Source organism: Anser brachyrhynchus (genome assembly GCF_964034855.1).
Source record: "Anser brachyrhynchus genome assembly, chromosome: 1".
Lineage (NCBI taxonomy): Eukaryota > Metazoa > Chordata > Aves > Anseriformes > Anatidae > Anser > Anser brachyrhynchus.
In genome coordinates this window covers 114,750,130-114,772,663 of record NC_137694.1, presented here as the reverse complement: position 1 = coordinate 114,772,663, position 22,534 = coordinate 114,750,130, and the positions used below count along the sequence as shown (strand labels likewise).

Below are 22,534 nucleotides of genomic sequence, written 5' to 3'. Positions count from 1 at the left end.
TTTATTTTTTTCTCCCACCGGCAGAAAACATCTCCGCAATAACTTAAACCCGAGGTTAATTTCCAACAAGCGAGCGCTCGGCGGGGCGCAACTGGTGGCGGGGAGCGCCCGTGCGGGAAGACGGAGTTAAAAAAAATATATATGTATAAATAATAATGATAATGATAATAATCACAGAGACGCACAGGCGTGACACGGGGGGCTTCCCCCCGCCGTGCCGTGCCGATCGGAGCCGTGCCGAGCCGGGCGGAGCCGTCCCGCAGCCCCGGTCCCCGCGGCGGGCGGCGGAGCGCCGAGGGCAGGCGGCGGGCCCCCTCTGCCGGCCCCGCGGCGGAGCTGCAGCGGGTGCGGGTACGGCCCCGTCCTCGTCCCGGGGGAGCCCCAAGCCCCCCTTCCCGGGGGATGGAGGAACTCCAGCGCACACCCCCCAGAAAAAAATAAAAATAATAAATAAGTAAATAATGATAATAATGATAAAAAAAAAAAGGCAGCCACGCCATCAGCCCGGTGTAACGTACCGGGACGGGGCTCACCGGGGAGAGGGGGGGAGGGGGTCTGCGGGGGTCTCGGGGACCCGGAGCCCTGCGTGCTCGGGGGCGCGCTCGGGGGCGCGCGCCGGCCGGGCGCTGCCCGCACAGTAGCGACGGCGGCGGCGGCGGCGGCGGCGGCGGGCGCGCCAATTCCGGGAGCCCCTGGCCCGCGGCCGCGCCCTGGCTGCCGGCGGGGAGGGCGCTGATTGGCCGCCGCGCCGCCCGTATGCAAAGCAGCCGCGGGGATGACATTCCTCCGCGCGCCGCCCGCCGCGCGCCTCCTCCATTCATCCCGGCGGCGCGCGCCGGAGCCGAGCGGAGCCGAGCGGAGCCGAACCGAGCCGAGCCGGGCCGGGCCGGGCCGGGCCGGGCAGACCACGGGGGGCAAAGGGCGGCAGCGAGCCGACGGGTGCCGGCGCCGTGGGAAGCTTTGCGAAGACCCCGGGAGCTCCCCGCTGTGGAAATGTGCTTTATCCTGAGCCGTCGTCTGGGCTGGAGGCTGTGACTTGTGACCCTGCCTGGGAACTTTCTCATTTCGTTGGCTTTCATTATTTTTTTTTTTCCTGTTTTCTATTTTTTTTTTTTCCCCGTTGCTTCCTCCCCGCCTGGGGGTTAGCGGCTCTGCCCCCACCCGCTCCCTTGGGTGCTTTTTGCCATCGGGTGTTTTTGGCTGCCGCCGCTTGGCCGGGTGCGGGGGCTCTGCCCGCAGCCAGCCCCCATCCACCCCGCTGGGGAGACGAGCCATGCTTCCCAAAGCAGGCTTCCACCTGCTGCGGTTAAAGTGTTGGTAAGCAGCCGGCTCCTGCGGCCGGATTAGAGGAAGGCTGCCTCAGATACCGAAAAAAAAAATAATACTAATTGGCAATGACTTTCGAAGTTGTTGCAGGCTGTTGGTTTGTCTGCTGAGGGGAACGTGAGTGAGAGAGAGAGAGCGCTGTTGCACACACAAAACCGCAGGGAGAACCCACAATTTAACCAACATCCCCAAACCCAACTTCTCAGATGTGGACCTCTCAGCCTCAGCGCTCGTGAGCGGCTGCAACCTTTCCTTGCGTTCATGGCAGGCGTTATACCAAAGACAAGTGCACAGAGAGAGATCTGAAGCTTGAATGCCATGCACTGAGCTTTTTATTTTTCTTTTTTATTTTTTTTTAATTTTTATTTTTTTTTCGCGAGAATTATTGAGAGGTCATGCCATGAGCACTCGCAAACCAAACTACTGAAGCCGATTTCCAAGGCTGCTTAAAACCAAAACCCTGCAGAGAACGTTAATGGATTCCCGGCGTGGTTAAATCCTCCGCAGATGATACTGTAAATGTTTGATGAAGCGCGGTGTACGTGGTGTGTGTGTGCCTGCGTGGGTATGTCTGTGCGGTGCCAGCCGGCTGACCTTTGAGCACAAAGCCCAAAACCGACCCCGCGTTTCGCTGCTTGTAAGAGCGACTTTCGCCTCCGCAAGACGCTGATGTGCTCCGCTTCCCCCCGGGACTGTAGAGGAGCCACCTGGAAGAAAGCGCTAGGCAGCTGCCTCCCCGGGAAGCCCGGCTTTCTCCTGCTCCCGGCTTTCACCCCACTCGCGTAGCTTTTGCTGGGGAGCCCTCCCGGAGCGTGCCCTGCGGGAACTTTTGGCCACGCCAAAGCCCTCAATGCCCGGGCGCGGCGGTGCGGCCCCGCACCGAAGACCCTTTCTCTTACTGGATTAACGCCGCCTCTGCCGCGGCACCGGGAAGCCAAGAGTTAAGTCTCGGCGTGCTCGCTGCCGCAGCCGCGTTCGGCAAAGAGGAGAGAGAAAAAAAAAAAATTAAACTTTGGGGACTGGCGTAGAACCGAGTTTCCCCCGGGTGCTCAGCCCGTATCCGTTTATGTTGGTCCCCAGAGAGCGGCTCGCCGAAGAGTTACGCTCGCTTGGCTGCTTGGTAAGAACTCTGTGGAGGTCCCTCACTCAACAGGCTTGTTGTGATGCGTATCCCCGTAGATACCAGCACCAGCCGCCGCTTCACGCCGCCCTCCACCACGCTGAGCCCGGGGAAGATGAGCGAGCCGCTGCCGCTGCCCGGCGCCGAGCACAGCGGCGCCCTGGCGGGGAAGCTGCGCAGCGCCGACCGCAGCATGGTGGAGGTCCTGGCGGATCACCCCGGGGAGCTGGTGCGCACCGACAGCCCCAACTTCCTCTGCTCCGTGCTGCCCACCCACTGGCGCTGCAACAAGACGCTGCCCATCGCCTTCAAGGTACGTCCTGCCGCCCGCCCGACAGCGCGATCCTGGGGGGCACGGGGCGGCCGGGGGAGGGATGGGACCCACGCGGCGGGGACGGGACACGCGGGACCCACGGAGGGGACGGGACACACGGGGGGAGACGGGACACACGAGGGGGGACAGCCCCGAGCCTCCCTCCCTTCGCCCGCCGCAGCCACCCGCGGAGCGGAGCGGGTGCGGGCGGGACGGGCGGGACCCCCCGGCCGCTGCCTCTCTCCCGTAACTCTGAAATTTTTTTTTTTTAATTAAAATTAAATATATATATATGTATATATAAATGTCCAAACCCGAAAAGTTTGGCCGCCCAGGGGAGCAGATGCAGGCGCTGCCCATCGCGGGCGGCCCGGAGCTCCGGGCAGCAGCCCCCGGTGGCTGCGGAGAAAAAAAAAAAATAATAATAATTATAACAAGTATATATTTTTATTATTATTACTATTTGGGGTGGTTTGAATAGTAAATCTCGGGGCCTACCCTCCGTTGCCTCCTGCGGCCGCTTCGTTGCACATCCCTCCCTCCCCCGGCCTGCTTTCCCGTTACCCGGCTTGAGGCAAAATTCACCCCCTCCCCTTGCTCGTTTTTTTTTCTTTTTTTTTTTTTTTTTCCTTTTCTTTTCCCACTTCGGCCTATCTCTGGCTGAATACGCTGCCCTTCGTGCTACTGCTGTAGCCGTGCGTCCCAGACGGGGAAGAAATAAGGTAATTGTCCCCTCGTCACCCCGTTCTCCCAGGAGGGAGCCCCGAAAGCCCCGGGTTGGAGTTGGGACGGCTGATGGGGAATCGTCAGCTTTGTGCTTCCCGCTCCCGTCGCTGCTGCACCCCACTGCCTCGGCACGGCTTTGCTGAAGGAGGGCAGCCCCCGGTCTTTCTTTTTTTTGGGGGGGGGGGGGAGGAGGAAAGGGAGAGAAGGCACTCAGCCCGGCTCCCGAGATTTTGGGAAGCGCTGCTTTAGGGAAAAGTTGTGCCGTGTGCGGAGAGCCTTCTGGTTCCCGCGGAGACAAGTCTGGGGGAAGGCAGGCACTCATCGGCAGGGCCAGTTCCTAAATTCCCGCGTTCCTGTTAATTAATTCCCTGTCACCCACGCAGCGGGCGAGTGCTGCTAATTGCTCGGGAAGCTCTCCTGCTGGAAGGCACAGCCGCTGCGTGCGAAACCCCGCTCCTCCAGCCCCGTCCCCGCATGTGCCCGCTAAGGGGGATCCCCCGCAGCCGGGGCGGGGTACTGCCACGCGTGGCCGTGGCCGGGGGACACGGGACACGGGACAGCCACCGCCCGACCGCAGCCTCGGCTCCCGCGGAGAAGGCGAGAGCGAGCACAGAGATGCGAGCGCGGAGAGAAAACCCCCAAAACGGGAGAGCCTCCCCGTAGGGCCGGCTGAAGGGGATTGCGAGGAGCTCCCGACCCCACAACCGCTCCCCTGGAGGGGGACCCCCCTTGCTGCCGGCGTTGAGAAAGTCGCGACTCAGATCGCGAGGCGATTCGAATCGTAAGAGAGTTTGGATCGTGCCGAAACGAGACAAGTCCGCTCGCTCCCGGGCTGCCAATGTCTTATTCTCACCTGACACCCAAAAAAAAAAAAAAGAAAGAAAAAGAAAAAAAAAAAGCGCTGAGCTTTATTAAGTGTTTGCTCACAGATATTGCATCGCTATGAAGAGGAAGAGAGAGTTTCCTCTTCACGTTTCCTTATCAAAATTCACTAGTTCTATTCGATCTGTAGGATCAGAGTATTATTCCCGACCAAAACGGTCATCTCCGTGCATTACTTTTTTCTAAAATAAAGCACGATTCTCGGAAACTTAGAGAAAAATGCATAACTCTAATAAGGTGCCGTACAGATTCATTTTCCAAGCGCTTCTTGGAAATAATCTAAATCTTAATTTAAAAGGCCAATTTTGTTTGATTGATGCACCAGCAGTAAGTAATTCAGATAGCTGTCAATGCTGCAACTTCCCACTTCTCTGGAAATCCGTATTTTTAAGAGTGCAACAAGGTACTAGATAATGCCAGTCACCAAGTCCCAACTTATCTGTTTAGTCTTTTTTCCAATGTAAATGTTTATATTTCTGCTTCTACTGTTTGTGACTTTTAACTCTAGTTTCTTTTCCTCACTCTGCATTTTTTTAGAATTTGTTTCTAATATTTTCTTCGCGTTTCTTATCGACAAGGTTGCCTTCAGTGTAATTTGAAAATGGTGGTTTTAAATATTTGTTTGGTAAGAGACAGCTGACCCTGGTTTTGTGAAGGTTTTTTCATCCCTAAAAATGCTAGCAGGTATTTCCTTAAGTGAGCAGGCACGCATTTGCATCAGAGGGAGGCGAGGGTAATGCCCAGGTTTTCCCCTTTCTCTTTCTTCTGTCTTTAATATACGTGCTTGAATTAAGGTTTTCTGATAACTTCCTATGAACCGGGAAAGTGCATCAGGTTCACGGCGGCTGATCTTGTGAGACAGCGTGCCTCGTTACACAACGCTCTGGAAGAGAGAATTTATTAGATTAAACGTTTCGAGCAGGGACTATTTTATGCGAAGATCAGGGGAATTGGAAAAGCAGAATGCTGAGCACAGAACAGGCCACAGGAGCAGCTTACGGCACGCAGAGGAGAACAAGAAACAAAAGCGTGAGCCGCAGAGGAATGGGAAAGAGGAAGCTGAAATATATACGTAAAGAGGGAATTTTGACACAGTGATTTTAACTTCGTATGTGGAAGTGAAAATAAGGGTTATAGGTGACAAATGACACTGAAGTGAGGGAGGCAGCCCCTGTATAAGGAGAGAGTCCAAAATACCCGTGGCTGAGGACCCCTGTCTTATTGGGGGAAACAGTTATTACTGGGGAATAAGCATCAGAGACAGATTAAGTAAAGGGGCTGCTGATCTTGTTCAGAAAACTAATAGCAATCAGACCAGGCTGTGACAAGTTGGAACCAATTATAACTGCATGGACGTAAGCTAGAAAATGCTAAGAGGAAGGAAAAATATCAAGCAGCAACTCAGAGGACCTGGTGCAGGACTACTTCCTCTTAGAATATGTAAAAGAGGAAATAAAAACAAGCTAGAGCCTTTTTTCCTCTTTTTTTTTTCTTTCTTTTTTTTTTTTTTTTGGTGATAGTGGTGCTGAGATCACTACTGCACTACTGTAGACTTAACTGGGGGAACTTCTTAGCAAGAGCAGCAGGTTCTAAGAAAAACTATGACAGAGGACCCGATTCAAGCTCTTACTTTTGCCAGAGCAAATCAAGAGATACTCCAGTCATCCATTCAATGCAGGGCAATAGCCAGGTAAAACTGTGTTGAGAATTCAGTCCTGCTCAAGTAGACAAGATAAAATTAAATTTTTATTAGTTTTACCAGTGTGAATGTTGCAGATACAAGCCAGACAGATTAATGTTAGAAATCCATACATCTCCCAGAGCATCATGTCAAAAATGCAGTGAATCCTGCGTTCCTGAATATTTGTTTGATAGATGCTGGTGCTAAGGAGCTACAATGCAAGCCTTTAGAACGAGGTGAAAGCGTCTGAGCTGTTGCAGGTTTCATTAGTTCAGATTGCAATTTCCATCCACCAGGCTACAGCTGAATTCTAAGTCAATGATTTGCTTTCATGCTTCCAAATGAAAAAAAAAATTGTTTAGTAAGTTGCAATTAAACATTCGGTTGAGGCCTGTTTCTTCATGCACTTATTCTGAATGTATGTATTCAGATAGGGGTGATGAGCAGAGAGAGAACTGGTGCAACTGTGGGGAATTTGACCCTCAGAGTCCGTGAGATGATTGCCTTGGTTTTGTTTTCTCTTGAATTTTACATTTACATGACTTTGCTGTAGCTTAAAAGTAGTGCCGCTGATGTAAATCAGGTCAAAATCAGTTCCTGTTACTTGAATTTGTTTATTGCCAATTACAGAAGTATATTTTGGAAAGTTGATTTCATGTATTTTTCATGCCGGGGTGCCCATTATACTTTGTATTTCGGGCGCGCATCAGTGTAAAAATGTGGCCGTAACTCTGGAAGGTAGTAGTGGAAGTGATTTCAGTTTTCCCCAAATGGCTTTTAGTCCCTGTTTATTTTTGTTGTTGCCGGTCTTTCCTATTTTATCACATTAAATTGTTGGTAATCTGTGCCTGAAAATAAATGTCGCATAAGGAAGCTGAGGATCCTGCGCTTTGATTCCATAGGTGGTGGCCTTGGGAGACGTGCCCGATGGGACGCTGGTGACGGTAATGGCTGGAAATGATGAAAACTACTCCGCAGAACTCAGAAATGCAACAGCTGCCATGAAAAACCAAGTAGCAAGGTTCAACGACCTCAGATTTGTGGGTAGAAGTGGAAGAGGTAGGTATTTGTTCACAGCTGCAGTTCAGTCATCTTTACCAGCTACGTCAAGTTCTGGTTACGCGAAGAGAATTTGAATGCGGGGTATGTAGAGTTTTCGACAGTAGGGAGATCTGATTTAGGCCAATTCCAAAGGTACAGAGCCAGCTGTGTGTTTTTCTTGTTTTCTTCTAGCCTGTCCTCCATGTTATTTCAATTTTTATACAGTAAGTTCTCATTTAAAAAAAAATACCATGCTCAGTGAACCTCGTTTTGACTACAGAATTCTCCCTGACAATTTAGAACAGCACAATATTACGCATGTTTAAGTTTAAATAACATATTTTCAATTTAAAATAGGAATTGTCAGCTTGTGTAGAGAACCGTGACTGTCTCAGGGCTCACAGGCAAACTCTGGAAAAGCCAGTCTCTGCAACAGCATGAGTCGACCTAAAATTACAAATAAAGCCCACATAGATCTAATTTTTTTTTCCAGCTCCATCACAATGTGATTAAGGGATAGGGCACTTTTTCTGACCTTTTTTCTCTGGAGTAGACATAGAGTCATATACAGTAGGCATTTAATGTACTACTACTGCAAGGTGCATAGGATGGGGTAGGACAGAACAGAGCCAAATAGATGAGCTTAATGTCAGACTTCCTGCATCTCTGTGATAACCAGGAATTACTGGTACAAATAGAAAAGCATTATGAGTCTGAATAACAAGAGTCAAAGCTGACTTAGACTGTAACTATATGTAAATGTTGTTAGAAAGCTGAAAATAGTGTCTCGCATGTGCAGTTCACGTATCGTGTGTGTAAACAGGCGTGCAAAGCGTGATCCAAAAGCCCGTAACATCGACAGAAGGACCCTTTGTAGTAACTTTGCTCTTTGGCTCAAGCCCATAATCTTGAAAACCATAAATTCCAAGCAATCGTGTTTAGGTTTCTGTTACAAGATTATTTGAAGCACTCCTCCTGCATTACTGCCCTTGCTCCTGTGAGCGGAGTGCCTTTGTGTGGCCAGGGTGGTTAAAGCAAACCTACTGAAACCGGTGAGCTGCTGCTTGGAAAAAGCACAGAGAAACAATCGGCCTCTCTGGTTTAAGGTCAAGACTGAAAAACTGTCACATCTTCCATGTGACTTCGTGTGGTATTTACTTATGTGTTTTCCTTTTGTCTAGTTTGTATCTTCAAGTAAAATCGGAACATAACATCACGGTGTTCCAAAGACAACATTGTTGTTTCGGGACAATTCAGTGCTGTAACATTCACAAATCAAAGCGATAGTATCTACAGCACCTAAATAGGTTTCCTTATACTGCCTTTTGGAGCAATTTGGGAGCTGCTGTCTCTCACGACCAGATTGAATACCCTGGGGTACGCTGACCCTTTCTCAGCACCTTCCGCTCCCATGTAGGCACTCTTTGAAAATCCGGGCCATGTCCTGGTGCATGGTGGCACGCGTGGCTCTTACAAACACGCACTGACTTACAACAAGCATGCTTCAGGAGCATTGCAAAGGTGACCCACTTCTGCTCTCTTTCTCAAAACCTTTTACTCCCAGTGGCAGATGGGTCAGGCTTTAGGCTGAGGAAGTCATTCTGATCATACGCAACAGCTTCTATTTGCCTTTGAAGTCAAATGCATTTGAGGATATTCTTCCAGTGTAAATGCAGGCTGCAATTTTGGAAGAACATGGTGCCGTGGAAACACGGATGCAAGCAGCAAATACATTTTAAGTATAAAATACCCATCCAATCCCTCAGTATCCAGCAGCATTTTTAGGTGAGGATACAGAGGGAGATGTCTTTTAAATCATGTTGTTTGGGCTGTCTTCAAAATGTACTTGTTGGAAAACACCCGCAGCTGAGAACGTAGCTTCGTAATGCTAGCAAAGAATAATAATAGGGTAATGCAGAGAAAATTATATCCATTTACTGAAAACATGAGAGATGCTGTAATGTCTAAAAGTATCAGTCATTAAATGTGTTCATTTGTTATATTAAAGGTTCCACCTTTTCAGTAAATGGAATTTGCATTATGATTCAGAGATGACTGTTTAGAAGATTCAAATGAATAGCTGGCAAAGTGGCTGAGAAGCTAATAAAAACAAACCTGTAGTTCAGTTCCTGGCCACGGCAGCGAAGCTAGGAATCACAACAGTGAACTGTGGGATTTTCAAGGTCAAAATTCAGCGGCGGAGGGAGGGAAGGAGGAGGGGAGAACAGTGGCTGTTCGTGCAGAAGGGCTTTGAGGGGTGCCTCGCTCAGCCCCTTGCCGGCCGGCACTCAGCCACAGACACATGTGCGTGCGGGCACAGATGTCCTGCGTTGTGTGGTGCTCTGGTGCTCGGGATCATCTCAGCAGCAGTGGTTTGGGAGCACTGCATGCTGTTAGTCAGTCTCGGAGGTCAGATCTCCCAAGCCCCATTGGCCGCCCATCTTTGGAGCCAGTGACTAATGTATGCCTGTGTTTACTCCTCTAACAGGGGATTGTTTTCCAAAGGTGTGGATTGTTTGCATTTGGTACATGATTTCTGGGGTGCTGTTCTGTTGAATTTGTATAAAGCCTGAAGCAGAAGGTGGCTGCTTCAAAGGGCATTGCTTCCTTTGATACTTCGCTAGAGGAAAATTAACCGAAACTTTGTTTGCTGTGTAATATTTGAGTTTGAATAAGTTCAGTTGCCACCAGTGATAATGTGATGCCAGGAATATTATATGAATAGCGACTGAAAGTTCACATCGGTTGCAGTCATAGTGGACATTATTTGTGTACCTTGGGTGATTTAAAATCACTGCTGGAGAATAAGGAATGGCTTTGCTGAGTGACAGTCCCGGTCCGTGCCTCGATTTCTTTCACTACATGTCGGCTGCCGCTCAGCTGTAAACAGCCCCATTAAAAGCCTTGCGGAACTGTCGGCAAGCCACTTCCCTCTCGCTTTTAAAAGAGGGGAAAATTGTCATTCTTGATAAATGGTTTAAATCTTTTTCTGTGAGCTTTAAATGAGCAAGGTCTAGCAAGACGACTGTTTCAAATGCCCTTGCATAAGACTATTGTCCCCAACCCCATCATAGCACATAAGTGGCTCTCCTCTCACCATGAGAGAGTTACAACAATTTACTCCATTCAGAGGTCTGATCCTGTGCGTCTGTCAAAGCATGAACCAAATATTGGCTGCAATTTAAAGAACTGATTAGTGTTTCGCTGCTTATTTCCTATTTACTAGCAAGCAGTGGCCCTGTGCTGCTCTGGCTGTGCCTAGAGTTCAGAATTGAAAAAAAAAAAAAAAAAGCACTTTATTTTCTTGACACCAGGACTGGGAGCTGAGAATATCACAGGTCTCCTGAAACAACGAGATGTTGTATAAAAGCAATTTGGCTGGCTTTCCTGAACAAAACAGATTTACATTGGAATTGGCTGGGGCCCAGAATTACTATTCCTCACCCTAGTTTGAGAATGCTACTGGGAAAACCTGCCTGTCTGGCTTGTAAGCCCGAGTAAGTAATTTCTGAAAGAAAAATGTAGTTTAAAACTTCAGCCAATCTCAGCCCCTCTTGCATGATTACATGGTTAAAAAAAAAAAAAAAAATCTTTATTTTTCTCCCTCCATTCATAAAAGTTTCAAACTTCAAAATGCTGCTAATGCAGAGTACCCTGTTTTCTTAATGTATAATGAACCAGTTTAGGTTACTATGATGAAATAAATCCAATGCAAAAAGCCTGGCACCAGGGAAGTTCATTGGATAAAACTAAAAATAAATAGTTATTTTGGAGAGGGCAAGCTTCGTGGCTCGGTAAGCATTACATATTTTCCTCATGGAATCATTAATCCCAGTAACTATCTTCTTTGTAAACGTAACGTTAAAAAACAACAACAACAACAACAACAAATAAACATGTTTTCCAGATGAAAATAATTTTTAATAGGTTATCATAACAGTAGCTGATGGGGAAGTGTCTTGGCTTGCTGCAGAAAATCTCAATCTAAAGCTGAAATCTGTAGCTGCAGCTTCGTGATGCAGCTAGCTTTCCAGCAAGGCCTTTTTAAATACTGAGTTTTGGAAAGAACTGAGCATTAACCCCACATATATATATTTTTTACCTGCTGTCAGGATTAAGCATATGTGAATAAATTTAACGATGTTTTTTTAATTTCTTCGTAGCCTAGGAAGTACCCCTTTTTCACAGGAGTAGCTGGTCGGAGAATATAAGAGGGAGATTACCAAGCATAACCATAAGTTTCTGCCTTTAGAACTCTTCCTTCTGGATATAATTTTGGGGAAGAAAAATCAGTTTAAGCTGGAATCTCAGAAATACTTAAAACACAAAAATTGCTGGCTGGATCCTGAGTCCAATTATTTTTATTGGTCTTCTGAAGTCAGAATTTTGCTCCTTCTGTGTAGCTTCAGCTTGTGCTTGTGTTACTTAGGCATTTTGTTAAAAATTGTTTTATTTTTACTTAAGTGCATTCGAAATTATAAAAGTATGTGCAAAACAGAGGAGGATGCTCTTCAGCAGGGTCGTAAAATCAGTATTAAGCAGCCACCCGGGTCCAGGTCCAAACCATTGGAATGCTTCAGGGGACGTGGTATCAGATACTGGAGTAACAACTCGCCACACTTGCCAGATGAGACAAAAATAGAAGAAACGCAGCAGAAATCATCAAAGCTGAAAAAGGGACAGTTGGTAGAGCTGCAAAACAACTGCTTAGTGATACTTCAGGCTGAAGGGTGTGCAGTGGTAGCGGATGCGCTGGCGGGAGGTTGTTTGGTGCTCTGGCTGGGTGTTTGGGGTACAAATTGATTTGGTTACAAATAGGTTTGTATCACAGGGCTTCTCTCTGTCTACCCATCAGGCCTGAGTGGAGAATTTTTCTCTAAAAGACAGAGGCTGGAAGTGATCGTTTAGTTTTTGAGTTACTTAGGGTTGCTTGGACATGCCGTTAATTTTATCAGGTCACCGTGCAGGCGTCCAGCGAGCGGACTCCTGACGGGTCAGTGCGTATTTCGAGTCTGACAGCACGGGTCGCCGTGCGATTAATTAGCAAACGCAGCCCTTTAAGCAGGACTGCTGTCCCGGTGCAAGCCTTTGGCAGAGGCTTGCTGGTTGGAGGAGGCGGGGGAGACGGCTCGCGTGTTACAGGCGTCCAGCCCGAGTCGTCTTCGGTGCACTCCCGGTACGTGCAGCCGTTTTTCTATGAATTGCTGATTGTGTAAGAAAGTATATGATACAGCTCGGCGAGGGTGTCTGGACTGAAAACATCATGTGGTCTGCGAGGCTGAGCATGACTGGAGCTATCTTTGCCAGCTCACAAACACTCTGCTGGGTTACTTAAAATTTGGTCTGGGCAAAAGAACTCTCAATCAGAAAGCGTCAACAGGAGAAAAATAATGGCAGAGTGATTTTGAGAACTTCCTGTCTCCGGGAGCATTACTGCTGTAAACAGTGACCATGCCAAGTGCTGAACCACTGCCCTCATTCCAATAACAATAAATCTATTTTTTGGTTGTGCAGAGCTGTGCTTGTACATTTTTTAAACTCAGGGTAACGATGAGGATGAGGCAGACACTATCCTCCGAGCATTTTCTTGTTTTCTGCAATGATAAAAGAAGTTGGGCTTACCAGGATACTGCCTCTGGAAGACAAAGTACCTCTCTAGATGAAGAGGTTACATAGTTTCAAGTGATCTGTTTGCCCTTCAACTTTTATTTATTTTTTTCGTTCTTTTTGTTTTGGTTTGGTTTGTACTTTAGTGTGCCTCCTTCAGTTGAGCTGTTTGAGTTCTGGTAAAAAAACATTTATTTTTGTGTGTAGGTATGTATGTATGTACGCACCTATGTTACAACCCAAATAAGAGCTTCTGTTCTGTGCTCAAAATGAGATCATTCTGAGATATTAATTAGGACCCGGGCTTCAGGGCTGTCTAGTGAACTTCAGATGACTGTCCTATGGCAAGCATTTCTTGTCAGCTCACTCAGCCTTAGCAGAAGTGAGGATGCTGCAAATTGCTGTCAGGAGAGCCTTCCTTTTCCAGCAGTCATGTGCATAAACCCTCCTCAGCCTGAATCAGTCTCTGTTCCCTTCCCAAAATCATTTAGCAACAGCAAAAACAAAAACAAAACAGACAAACAAAAAAACTTTTTTACCTTGATGCTGACTCCCCACCTCTTTCACTCCCATCCTGTTTCTCCCTTGTTTTCCCACCACACTGTTTCATCACAACTTTCTCAGCCTCTTCAGACTGACCCCATTCCCTTCATCTGTGTCTGCATCCACCTCCGTCTCTTGGCCCCTGTCCTCTGCTGGTGCTCCTCCTGCCTCTCTCTTTTGAGACGGTCACTGAGAACCCCTCGCAGGGACCAGGCTGCATCCAGCAGCACCAAAGCCCTGAGCTGCTACTGTTTATCACAGTGGTGCCTGTGGGTGAGGCACGGGTTGGGACTCATGTGCCAGCCTCTACAACCGGAGCTGGGTTTGGCCTCCAGCATGGTGCTAGGATGGAGGAATTAAATTCCTTCCACCCTCCTCCCGCGGGGAGCTACCTCCCATGCTGTGCAGGCATGGCAGGGTGGAGAGGGCCGAGAGGAGAGGCGAGGAGGAGAGCAGCAGCTGTCCCGAAGGCTTGATGCCATAAGAGCTCTTTAGCGGGGCGGTGCTTGGAGCAGTGCGTATGCACAACATCAGTTCCCTGAAGTTTAGGGAGGAACTGAAGGAAACGGTTTGGCAAGGCCGCAGAGTTTCCACAGGCTAGACTTTATGCACCACGGCTCCGACAAAGCCATGTCCATATCTGAGGCCTCAGAGGCCGTCCTGCTCTTGGAAGTCGTCTCTGGTAGAGCTTGGCAGGTCCCAGGCTCATAATGGCAGCGTTATCTCCCCGTTGCTGACGGCATGGATATCCATCAAGTGACCCCGGACTTCTGCCGAGCTCTGAAATCAATGCGCATTGCATTAGTGTAATGACAGCATGGAGGAGTCCTTCCTCCAAGAAAATGAACTGAGAGTAAACAGTCCCCATGTGCACTCCCACGCTCAGCGAGCTACTGACGAAGCGACTTGTCAGGCTGCCTTTCGGCCTTCACCTGCTTTGGGACACTGCAGACAGAAGTCCCTCCTGCTACAGCAGCAGCGACGATAATTGCTTGCCGTATTCAGAGCAGCACATTGCTCTTCCAGCCATCCCACACCTTACTTGTTCCCTGTGCCCGGTGCTCTGCCGGCAACCACACCAGTAGGCCATCATCTTCATGGCTCTGTAGGGCAAGGAGTGTGTTTTGTCCCAGCTCCAGCGGCGTGCCAGAGCAGGAAGGTGTGCCAGAATCAGCCATCACAGTGAGGTTTCCGCACTCTCAGGACTGACCATGCTGAGCTGCTCCTCCCTGGGGGCTGAGCTCGTGGCCGTGGTGCAGTGGGGATGGACAGCAGAGGCAGCACCCTCAGATAGCCAGCCACAGCTTCTGCTGCCGGGCTCCAGCTGTATGGGGGCACCGAGGGGTGTAATTTGGGGCTTAAGCACTTAAATCAAACCCGAATCCCACTTCAGGCAGCTAAATCCTCTTGTGAATCTGGGCCTTAACCTTTTCATGTCTGCCTCATCACCTGTAAAGTGTGGGTGATAATTTCTACCTCAAAAAGCTTATTAATGGCTTGAAATTATAGCTGGGTTAAGGTCTATTATTAGGCTTAAGGATCCCAAGGCATTCTCTGCGAAAAGGTGGTAGGTGGTTTTGCAGTTAAGTCATCTCATTTTGAACCGTCCTGTCCATTTTGTGTCCCCGGTGCTGTTTTCTTATTTCCCTGAGCTATTAGCGGTGACACAGTGCTCTGCTGAAAGATGGTGTTTATGTTCCACCTGAGAGCTGGACACACTTCTGGAGGCAAAGACACTTCTGAACACTTGTTCACATATACCCCAGCCTCTGGTATAGGGAAGCACTGCGTTTAAAAAATCCCTGATAAATGGTAAGCCACAGCCTGAAAGCAGAGGTTCAGTTTTTGGAGTGGCCAGTTCATACGGAGTGTCTAAAAATTCATATGGAGTTTCTGAAAGTCATCTTTGGGGAAAAAATAGCTCTACTTTAATTTCACCCTCCATAATTTGTGCTCAAACAGCTCAGGTCTTAAAAATATCGTAACAAGAAGCACTACATTTTACAACTCAAACTTCAATTTCTCTGTGCTGACACTCTGGTGCAGAAGCCAGGCAACCCGTAGCATCTCATTCTTCCTCTGCTGTAATTATTGTCTCCACCCAAGTTCATAAGAATTTTATAGTGGTTACTGCAGCAACTCCACTTATAGTTAGAGGCTGCTTGACTTTTCCATTAAAAGGTCTTTCCTCTGCTTCCCCCCACAACCCAGCGTTTTAATGCTTTAATCCATTTTGCAAACTTGATCCGCAGGCTTTCAGTCTAAGAAGGCATCACACCCCCAAAATTCAGTTAAAACAGGTCACTCAGGTTGTCTTTCAGAACAGGATGGAAAAACACTTTTTTTTTTTTATATTGTCAGACACTGTTGTGTCAGACTCTGGTGCCCATGCTCACTTGCACACATATGCTCATCACCTCCATCTCAAAGCCTAAACGCTGGTGTGTACATTGGACATAAACCTAAGCAAGCTAAAGTACAAATAACGTTCCTGCTGGCCAAATTCCTGCCACAGCTTGAAGCAGTCTCTCTTCAGAAGTTAGGCAACATGACAATATAGGGGGCATTCCTGGTGGTTTTGTGTATTTGTGGAGTGTTGACATTGCTATACAAAAGTGACTAATGTCTAAGCTACTACTGGATGTCATCTGAAGCTGACTGCTGCAGGATCCCCTCTGTTCAGAGACCTCCTTCCTGCGACCCAGATCCCAAATTACTTGTTTGTCTTGTGTCTTCAGATAGTTCATTTGTGCCCTTTCCCATAAGCTCAGAGATGTCCTCCTACCTGCTTTCTGCTGCAGCTCCCTTCCTGATAAATGTCCATGACCATATCTAAACCTGCTGTCTCCTGCTACTGAAGCACCACCATTTTGTCTCTAAACAGAATAAATTGTGCTTTTATGGCACATTCACAGCATTTGTGGGACGGAAAAATAACATGAAGGTAGTAGAAGTAATAACCTGAGGGAATCAGATTGAGATTGGCGACTAGTATGTAACATTTTAGACATCAACACAAGTTCCTGAAGCAGAGAAGGGCCACCAGGTGCCTTGCAGGCAGACATTGGAGCAGCAGCAGCAGTGGCTGCACTTTTACACACATTGCCAGACTGTCGACGAAGGGATTAGCACAGAGGCCCCTGCGAGGCTGGAGGAGGCGGTGGCCGGTATCATCATGACAGCACATGGGACTGGGAAGTGAAACCCATCATCAGCACAGAAGTGAAACTGCCTGCACACAAGCTCATCAAATTAAAATGTAAACAACTGGCCAAAAAAAAAAAAAAAAGAGAGAGAAAAAAAATGGGACAGTTTTAGTGAGCTGAGTCCTCTCTTGCAGCTCTTGAGAGCGTGAACGATCCTGTTCATGCAACAGAGAACCACTCTTCTGAGGGTTTCAGATCAAGTGCTGTGTTATTTGCTACAGTAATGGGTAAAAAGTAGCATTCAGGCAAAGATGTGGTTTTTGAACTGAGGGTGACACATTTCTGGGGTGCTTGGGGCTAGCATTTTTTGTTTACTCCAGCTGGAAGGCAATTTCCTTTTTTTTTTCTGAGGAAAGGGATCGATTGTCAGTACCTCTTTAGGAGATCAAAGTGTAGGGGAAAATCAGCTTTAGGATCTGCTACCTTCAGGGGCCCGAGTCAGCCTTATTTTAACAGCTGTAAGTTACACTGAGCACAGAACCAGCTTCTGTGTTGGCTTGCTTAAATATTTCATGTCAACAGCATGCGGGTGTGGGGTTATGTTTTTAACTTATGAAATAAGAAGATTGTTGGGGACAGTCCTCAGAAAGGTGTCAAGGACTATCCTTATCACCCAGATAATGCTTTTAAGGTAAATTTAGATGTTAGTACCTGCTCAGGTTGGCAGTGCCTCTATTAACGTTGCTCGATTTCGGTTACGTAATTTTGGTTGCTTAACGTGGTTCCTGTGTTGCCCTAGGTTAAATGTCGTGCATATGTTTCACCAGCATAATGCCTTGAAATGATTTCACCTGTGATACAACCTTTCTCCAGCCTTCCAGCACAGGGAAGTCGTGGTGAATAAAGGGTATGGAGAATGTGTGGGGAGGAGAAGAGAATGAGGTGCATGTCTTGCCTAAGCACTCGGTCGTGCTGCAGGGAGCTGGGAGGGAGGCAGAAGGGCAGCAGCATGTCTGCTGTGTCCTGTAGCAGCAAGGATGCTCTACTCAGCTTTAGGGAGCTGCTTGTGGCTTTTCTAGCACTTCCTGCACAGCAAATGAAGTAGCTCATGGCTGGGGCCAGGGGTAGAGCAGGGCTGCTTTTGGAAACTTGGCCCCATGTAAATCCAGAACAAAACACCTATTGATTTATTTAATGGGATCAAGTTTTCATTTGGGGTAAGTGAATGCCGTGTAAACACAGATATAAGAACTTCCTGGAGTGAGCCACTTGACAAAAATTTTCAAAAGTGTACCTTCATGCTGACCCAGTCTGGTTTGGCAGGAGACAGGTGGGTGTATTTCCCAAATCTTGAAGTTTCCACGCACACCCACGGAACATCCCTATAAGTATGCAAACAGATCAGTTGCCCTGCAGCTGATTTGCGTGCACAGCTCTTGCATTTCTTTGTGCACCCTGATTTGCTGACATCTCCCCATGTGCTTATTTATCCATTTGGTCCGTTGTTCTGTCGTGGTCAGAGTTTGCAAACAATTTACAGTGCAGTAGCGGATGAGGTTAATAACATTTTTTTTCTTATATTTAAATTAGGTGGCATTTGTGGTACTGATGGTAAACAAATTACGTTCTTTTTTTGATGCCGCTTACTTCAACTGCAACTCTTTTCTGATGAAATAGCCACTGGACCAAGCACAACAGGCAAAGCTGCATGCTTACCATGTGAAACTGTAACTGACAACAGGGCAAAACAGTTATCATCCAATGATAACAGTAGTTGTGCAGGTTTATTTGCAATTGGAAATACAATTTGAAGAACTACAAGAACATTTCACTCATATCATGAACAACAGTCAACTAACGAAGTGTCAACTTATGTTGGCCTGTCTCACCTTATTGATTACCTTTGAATTATCCAGCTAACAAAGTATAATGTGGCTTAAGTGATAAAAATGACAAAATTTCGCCTAAGTGAATAACAATCAACAGCTGAGAATGAATATGTGTGCATGTATTGCATCCTGCTCAGGGATACAGACAGATATGTTATTAAAATGCAGTAGGCATCTTTACTTTGGCAGATACCCAAAAGATGTTGTGAGAAATTGTAAAGATGTATAAAATTGATCATTTAGCATGGTTTAATAAAAGTAAGTACATAATCATTAAAAAGTAGAAGCTGGATAAAAGATAGTATCATAATCATTCTTACTAGAATCTGGAAGTCTGTCACTAATATCATAGAAATGTCTGTAATATAATTTGTATTGCATTTTTATATTACATTTCATATTTTGCCATCCATACCTTCTGTCCTTGTCAGCACAGGCATTCTTATCTCTTTTCCCTTTTCCTTCTTCTTTTTATCTAATATTTTACTGTAATGATTTAAAACAAAACACAACAAAACAAAAAAACTCTAATGACACATCTAAGATCAGCAGAAAAAAATGCCAAAAGAAAAATATAGTAAATGTGATCACAGCATCTGATGGCATCCCTTTCTTCCTCCCCACCATGTGGGCAGACTTCTGAAGCTTTAACTCCATTTTCATTCTGTCCTCATTTGGCTGACCCTTCTTCAGTGGAATCAACGGATCTTTTTGCCTAAGAAAGAGATAGAATAAAATGAAAAGATAAGTGTGAGGGGTGGTTTGTCTTCCCTAAAGTGTGTCTGTTCTCATTCCCCCTTGCGTCTGCCCATGCCACCACCTATATTTTAAGCATGCCTTCCCACCCCCAGATCCATCTGGCCATGACACGGCTCAGGGATGACTAAAGCAGCACGCAGGAGCTTCATGTGACCGTGTTGTCACTTGAGATTCATTTTCCCCCCTTGGTTCCTCTCGGACATTCCCAGGGGCTGCACTTTACAAGCCTATTGCTCCCTCTAGAGCCCTTCAGCCCCGTGCTGGGTTGTTCTGGGAAACCACTGACATAAATCCCTCGTCCTGCCGGGCATGAGCTCATGGCTCTCTTTGCTTCCAGACTCGGTCAGATGGGATGCAGCTGAATATTGCAGGGCAGAGCACGGGTACAACACCTTCGGATGCTTGGGAACTGGAGGCTGATCCTTCCCATTTGCTGGCCCAGGAACAGCATTGCTGGGCAGGCACTGGCCGACATTATGCTTTGCGCTTCCTCTTAAGTTCTTACAGCTTCGCACAGCATCCAGGGATCTCACAAGCAATCCTGTAAAGTCATGAGCTGGGGACAACAGACTTGAGCTGTCAAATCAGCAGTAACTCTCCAGGGCACTGTTGGTAGCCTGGTCTCTAGCAAGCCCTTTGGCAGTCTCTGGGTATCATTTCAAAAGTCAATATTGCATTTTGGCCAAAAAAGCTACTGTTTCCATTATTTTTTTTTTTCTGAAAGGGTACTGACATTAATGCTCCTGCAAAATAAATGTTACCAGGCAATTTTTCCTACCCTAGCTATGTGGGAATACTTGATGGAAGCAGTGAGTCCTGTGCTCTACCCATAAACATACGACAGTACGTCTGATGCCAGTGGGAAGGGTTTCCAAAGGCAGCACTCTGTCCCACATCTGGAGAATTTAATCCTTGTGCTCATCAGGTGCTCTGTGCCTGACATTAGGAGCTGCCAGGGATAGCTGCAGAGAGCAGCACTCTCTGAAAGGACTGGTGGACCCCAGCGAGGCACGGCTTGGTGTGGGCATCACCCTTCAGCCCTTCCACCATTGGCACAGACTCCCATGATGATACAGTAGTGATCAGCTTAGACACGTTGAGGCACACATCGTAGACCCAAAGTAAAGGTCTCAGATTTTGATATTAGTCAACGAAGGGCTACATGCTGGCTTGCTGTCACCACTGGGCCATAAACAAATTGTCATCATGACTGTTTGAAGCATCTGAACCAGGCCAGTATTTCAGAAGGTCCTCCTGGGGTATGTGATCCCTCTTTATACTCACTAGAGAGGTCAGTCTTTCACTTAGCCTGTGTGAGTCAGCTTTGGAGGCACCCGTTCCTTCCTGAGCTGAGCAGAGATGCACAGTGCTCAGCATAAGTCTTCTGCCCTTAGTCAGGAGGTCCAGTTACATAGAAATTAGAAATCATGGCATCTACTATATCCTCCAGTGCTAGGGAGTCTGAATATGGCCTGCAGTGACTAATCTGGTATTATTTCCACCAGTATAGTCTGCTGCATGTTGTATATCTGTGTGTGTGTGTGTGTGTTTGTGTGTCTGTGTGTGTGTGCTGGTGTATAGGTATATTATGCAAGGGTATGCTGAAAATAAAAATTTGTCTTGTATCTTGGCTGTATCATAATACATAAAAACAAGGAGGGGAAGTTTATTGTCATGCTGTCATCCCAAAGCAGGTACACCCATAAAACATATATTTCACTAACAATACCTCCAATCTAAACCTGCCTTTGTCAACCAGGCACATAAATGATGAATAATGTAGAAGCTATGAATAAAAATGATAAAACCACTTAATAAAACTAAATGTAAATGAAACAGAACAACCAGAGAAAAGCACAGCCAGAATTATTGGTAAGCAGCAACGAGTGACACGTAGGTTTATGGTTATATAGCCCTGTGGTTAACCAGTATGTGGTTAATGAATAGTCTTCTGTCAACAAGAAGTAAGCTAAGTATCTTCCTGCTTTTGCCAGCTTGTATCACAGACTTATATTGGTTCTGAGATCTCTGTTTTGTAGATCTTGAAAGTAACTTTGCTCCCCTCTTCTTTATCCTGGTCTTGTGGACTGATAATGTGGACACATCGTCCTTACAGTTCATAATTCTAATGTCTTTTTTTTTTTTCTGCATTTTTTTTTCTATGTGGAAACTCTTCAAAGGCCTTCTAAAGAAACAAATAGACTGTATTCTAGCAAAACAGCAGAAGCACCTTAGCTAACGCATCAGCAGTTGTCAAAAAATAAACTGTGAACAAGATGGAAGTACTGCAGATTAGTAAAGGGAATAATGCATATTTTCAAAGTCTCTCAGTCTTGGTGATCTAAGTGTTGCATCTAACAATATAGGGAAACTACATATATATATATTTTCTGTTTTGAAAGAAGAAAGAACTACAGGTGCCTCTCCGATGTTAGTTAAGTCTAATGCTAAGGGTGTTAAAGCTTGTTGGAAGGAAGCTTATTGAACTTTATTACTGATGCCTCGTAGAAAGATCTGGTGTGATGGTGGAAAAAGAATAAAAAAGCTTTATCACATAACCTGGTATTAAAAAATGTCAGGAACACCATGATCCTTGGTCAAGGTAGGTGTAGGACACAAGAGTTGGGGTCCAAAGTCCCTGAGACAGTGATCTAAAATTACTTTTGCTTCAGCTGGAATTCTTTTGATCTCGGGGACTGCTTTCTAGTAAGAAAGTGGAGGTGCAAAGATAGTGGCCTGGGATCTGGGAGGTTTGTATTTCAGCTTCTGTTTTCTCAGGGCTGTGATTCAGGATTATTGTCGGATTTAGTTGCAGCAGCCAAAGTGGTTAGCATCGCTGGCCACAGGCTTCCTGTGAGATCTTGGCCAAGACACTTTATCTGCCCACAGTTCCTCATCTGCAAAGTGGGGAGAATACCTCTCTAATTCAGAGGGATGCAATGAAGACAGTTTCCAGTAATAACTATGCGTGTGCGGTGCGCTCACTGTGCTGTTGATGCAGACCATTAGCACCACGGTAGGAATTGCATTAAGAGAAGTATTGAATTGCAAGTAAATGTGCATAGGGAGGGGGAGAATATTGCTGCTCGAGGCAGGCATTTATACTTGTATTTACATTTACATTTATATTTATTTATATAGATAAACCAAGCAAACTATAGGAGTGGGAGGTCTTAGGAGGGAAGAAACTCCTCCTTCAGGAGGACTGGAGCCAAGCGATGGAATGAGCAGGCAGAGCTGTACGGGAAGGGCACAGCATGTGTCCAAAGGAGAAGAACCTCAATATTCTTACAACAGTTCCTGGTTATCTAACTTGAGGTGATGGCCCTTGATGTCTCTGACTGATAATGAAGATTTCTGCCAGTGTCTGAATCCGCCATGATGCTGAGATAACGATGCTAAACCTGCTGACAGCCAATGTTTTTACTGCTGTCCAGGCCAAAGTCGTAATGAATACATACATGAGGTCTTATCAAAGATAGAGAAAGTTACTTCTGTTAC

The 22,534-nt window shown here is 46.7% G+C and overlaps 1 protein-coding gene across 6 annotated transcripts in view; it reads left to right on the top strand.

The window, feature by feature from the left end:
• RUNX1 (RUNX family transcription factor 1) overlaps positions 1–22,534 on the top strand; it is a 174,336-nt gene that overhangs the window by 100,597 nt on the left and 51,205 nt on the right. For 5 of the 6 annotated variants that reach the window (XM_080562440.1, XM_080562436.1, XM_080562438.1 and 2 more), the window contains 2 exons: positions 2,506–2,759; positions 6,951–7,107. In XM_080562440.1, the coding sequence (XP_080418566.1) occupies positions 2,506–2,759; positions 6,951–7,107 (411 nt within the window). Of the gene's footprint in view, positions 1–747; positions 2,760–6,950; positions 7,108–22,534 lie in introns of those variants that run through there. The other variant, XM_080562439.1, reaches the window with a different exon arrangement.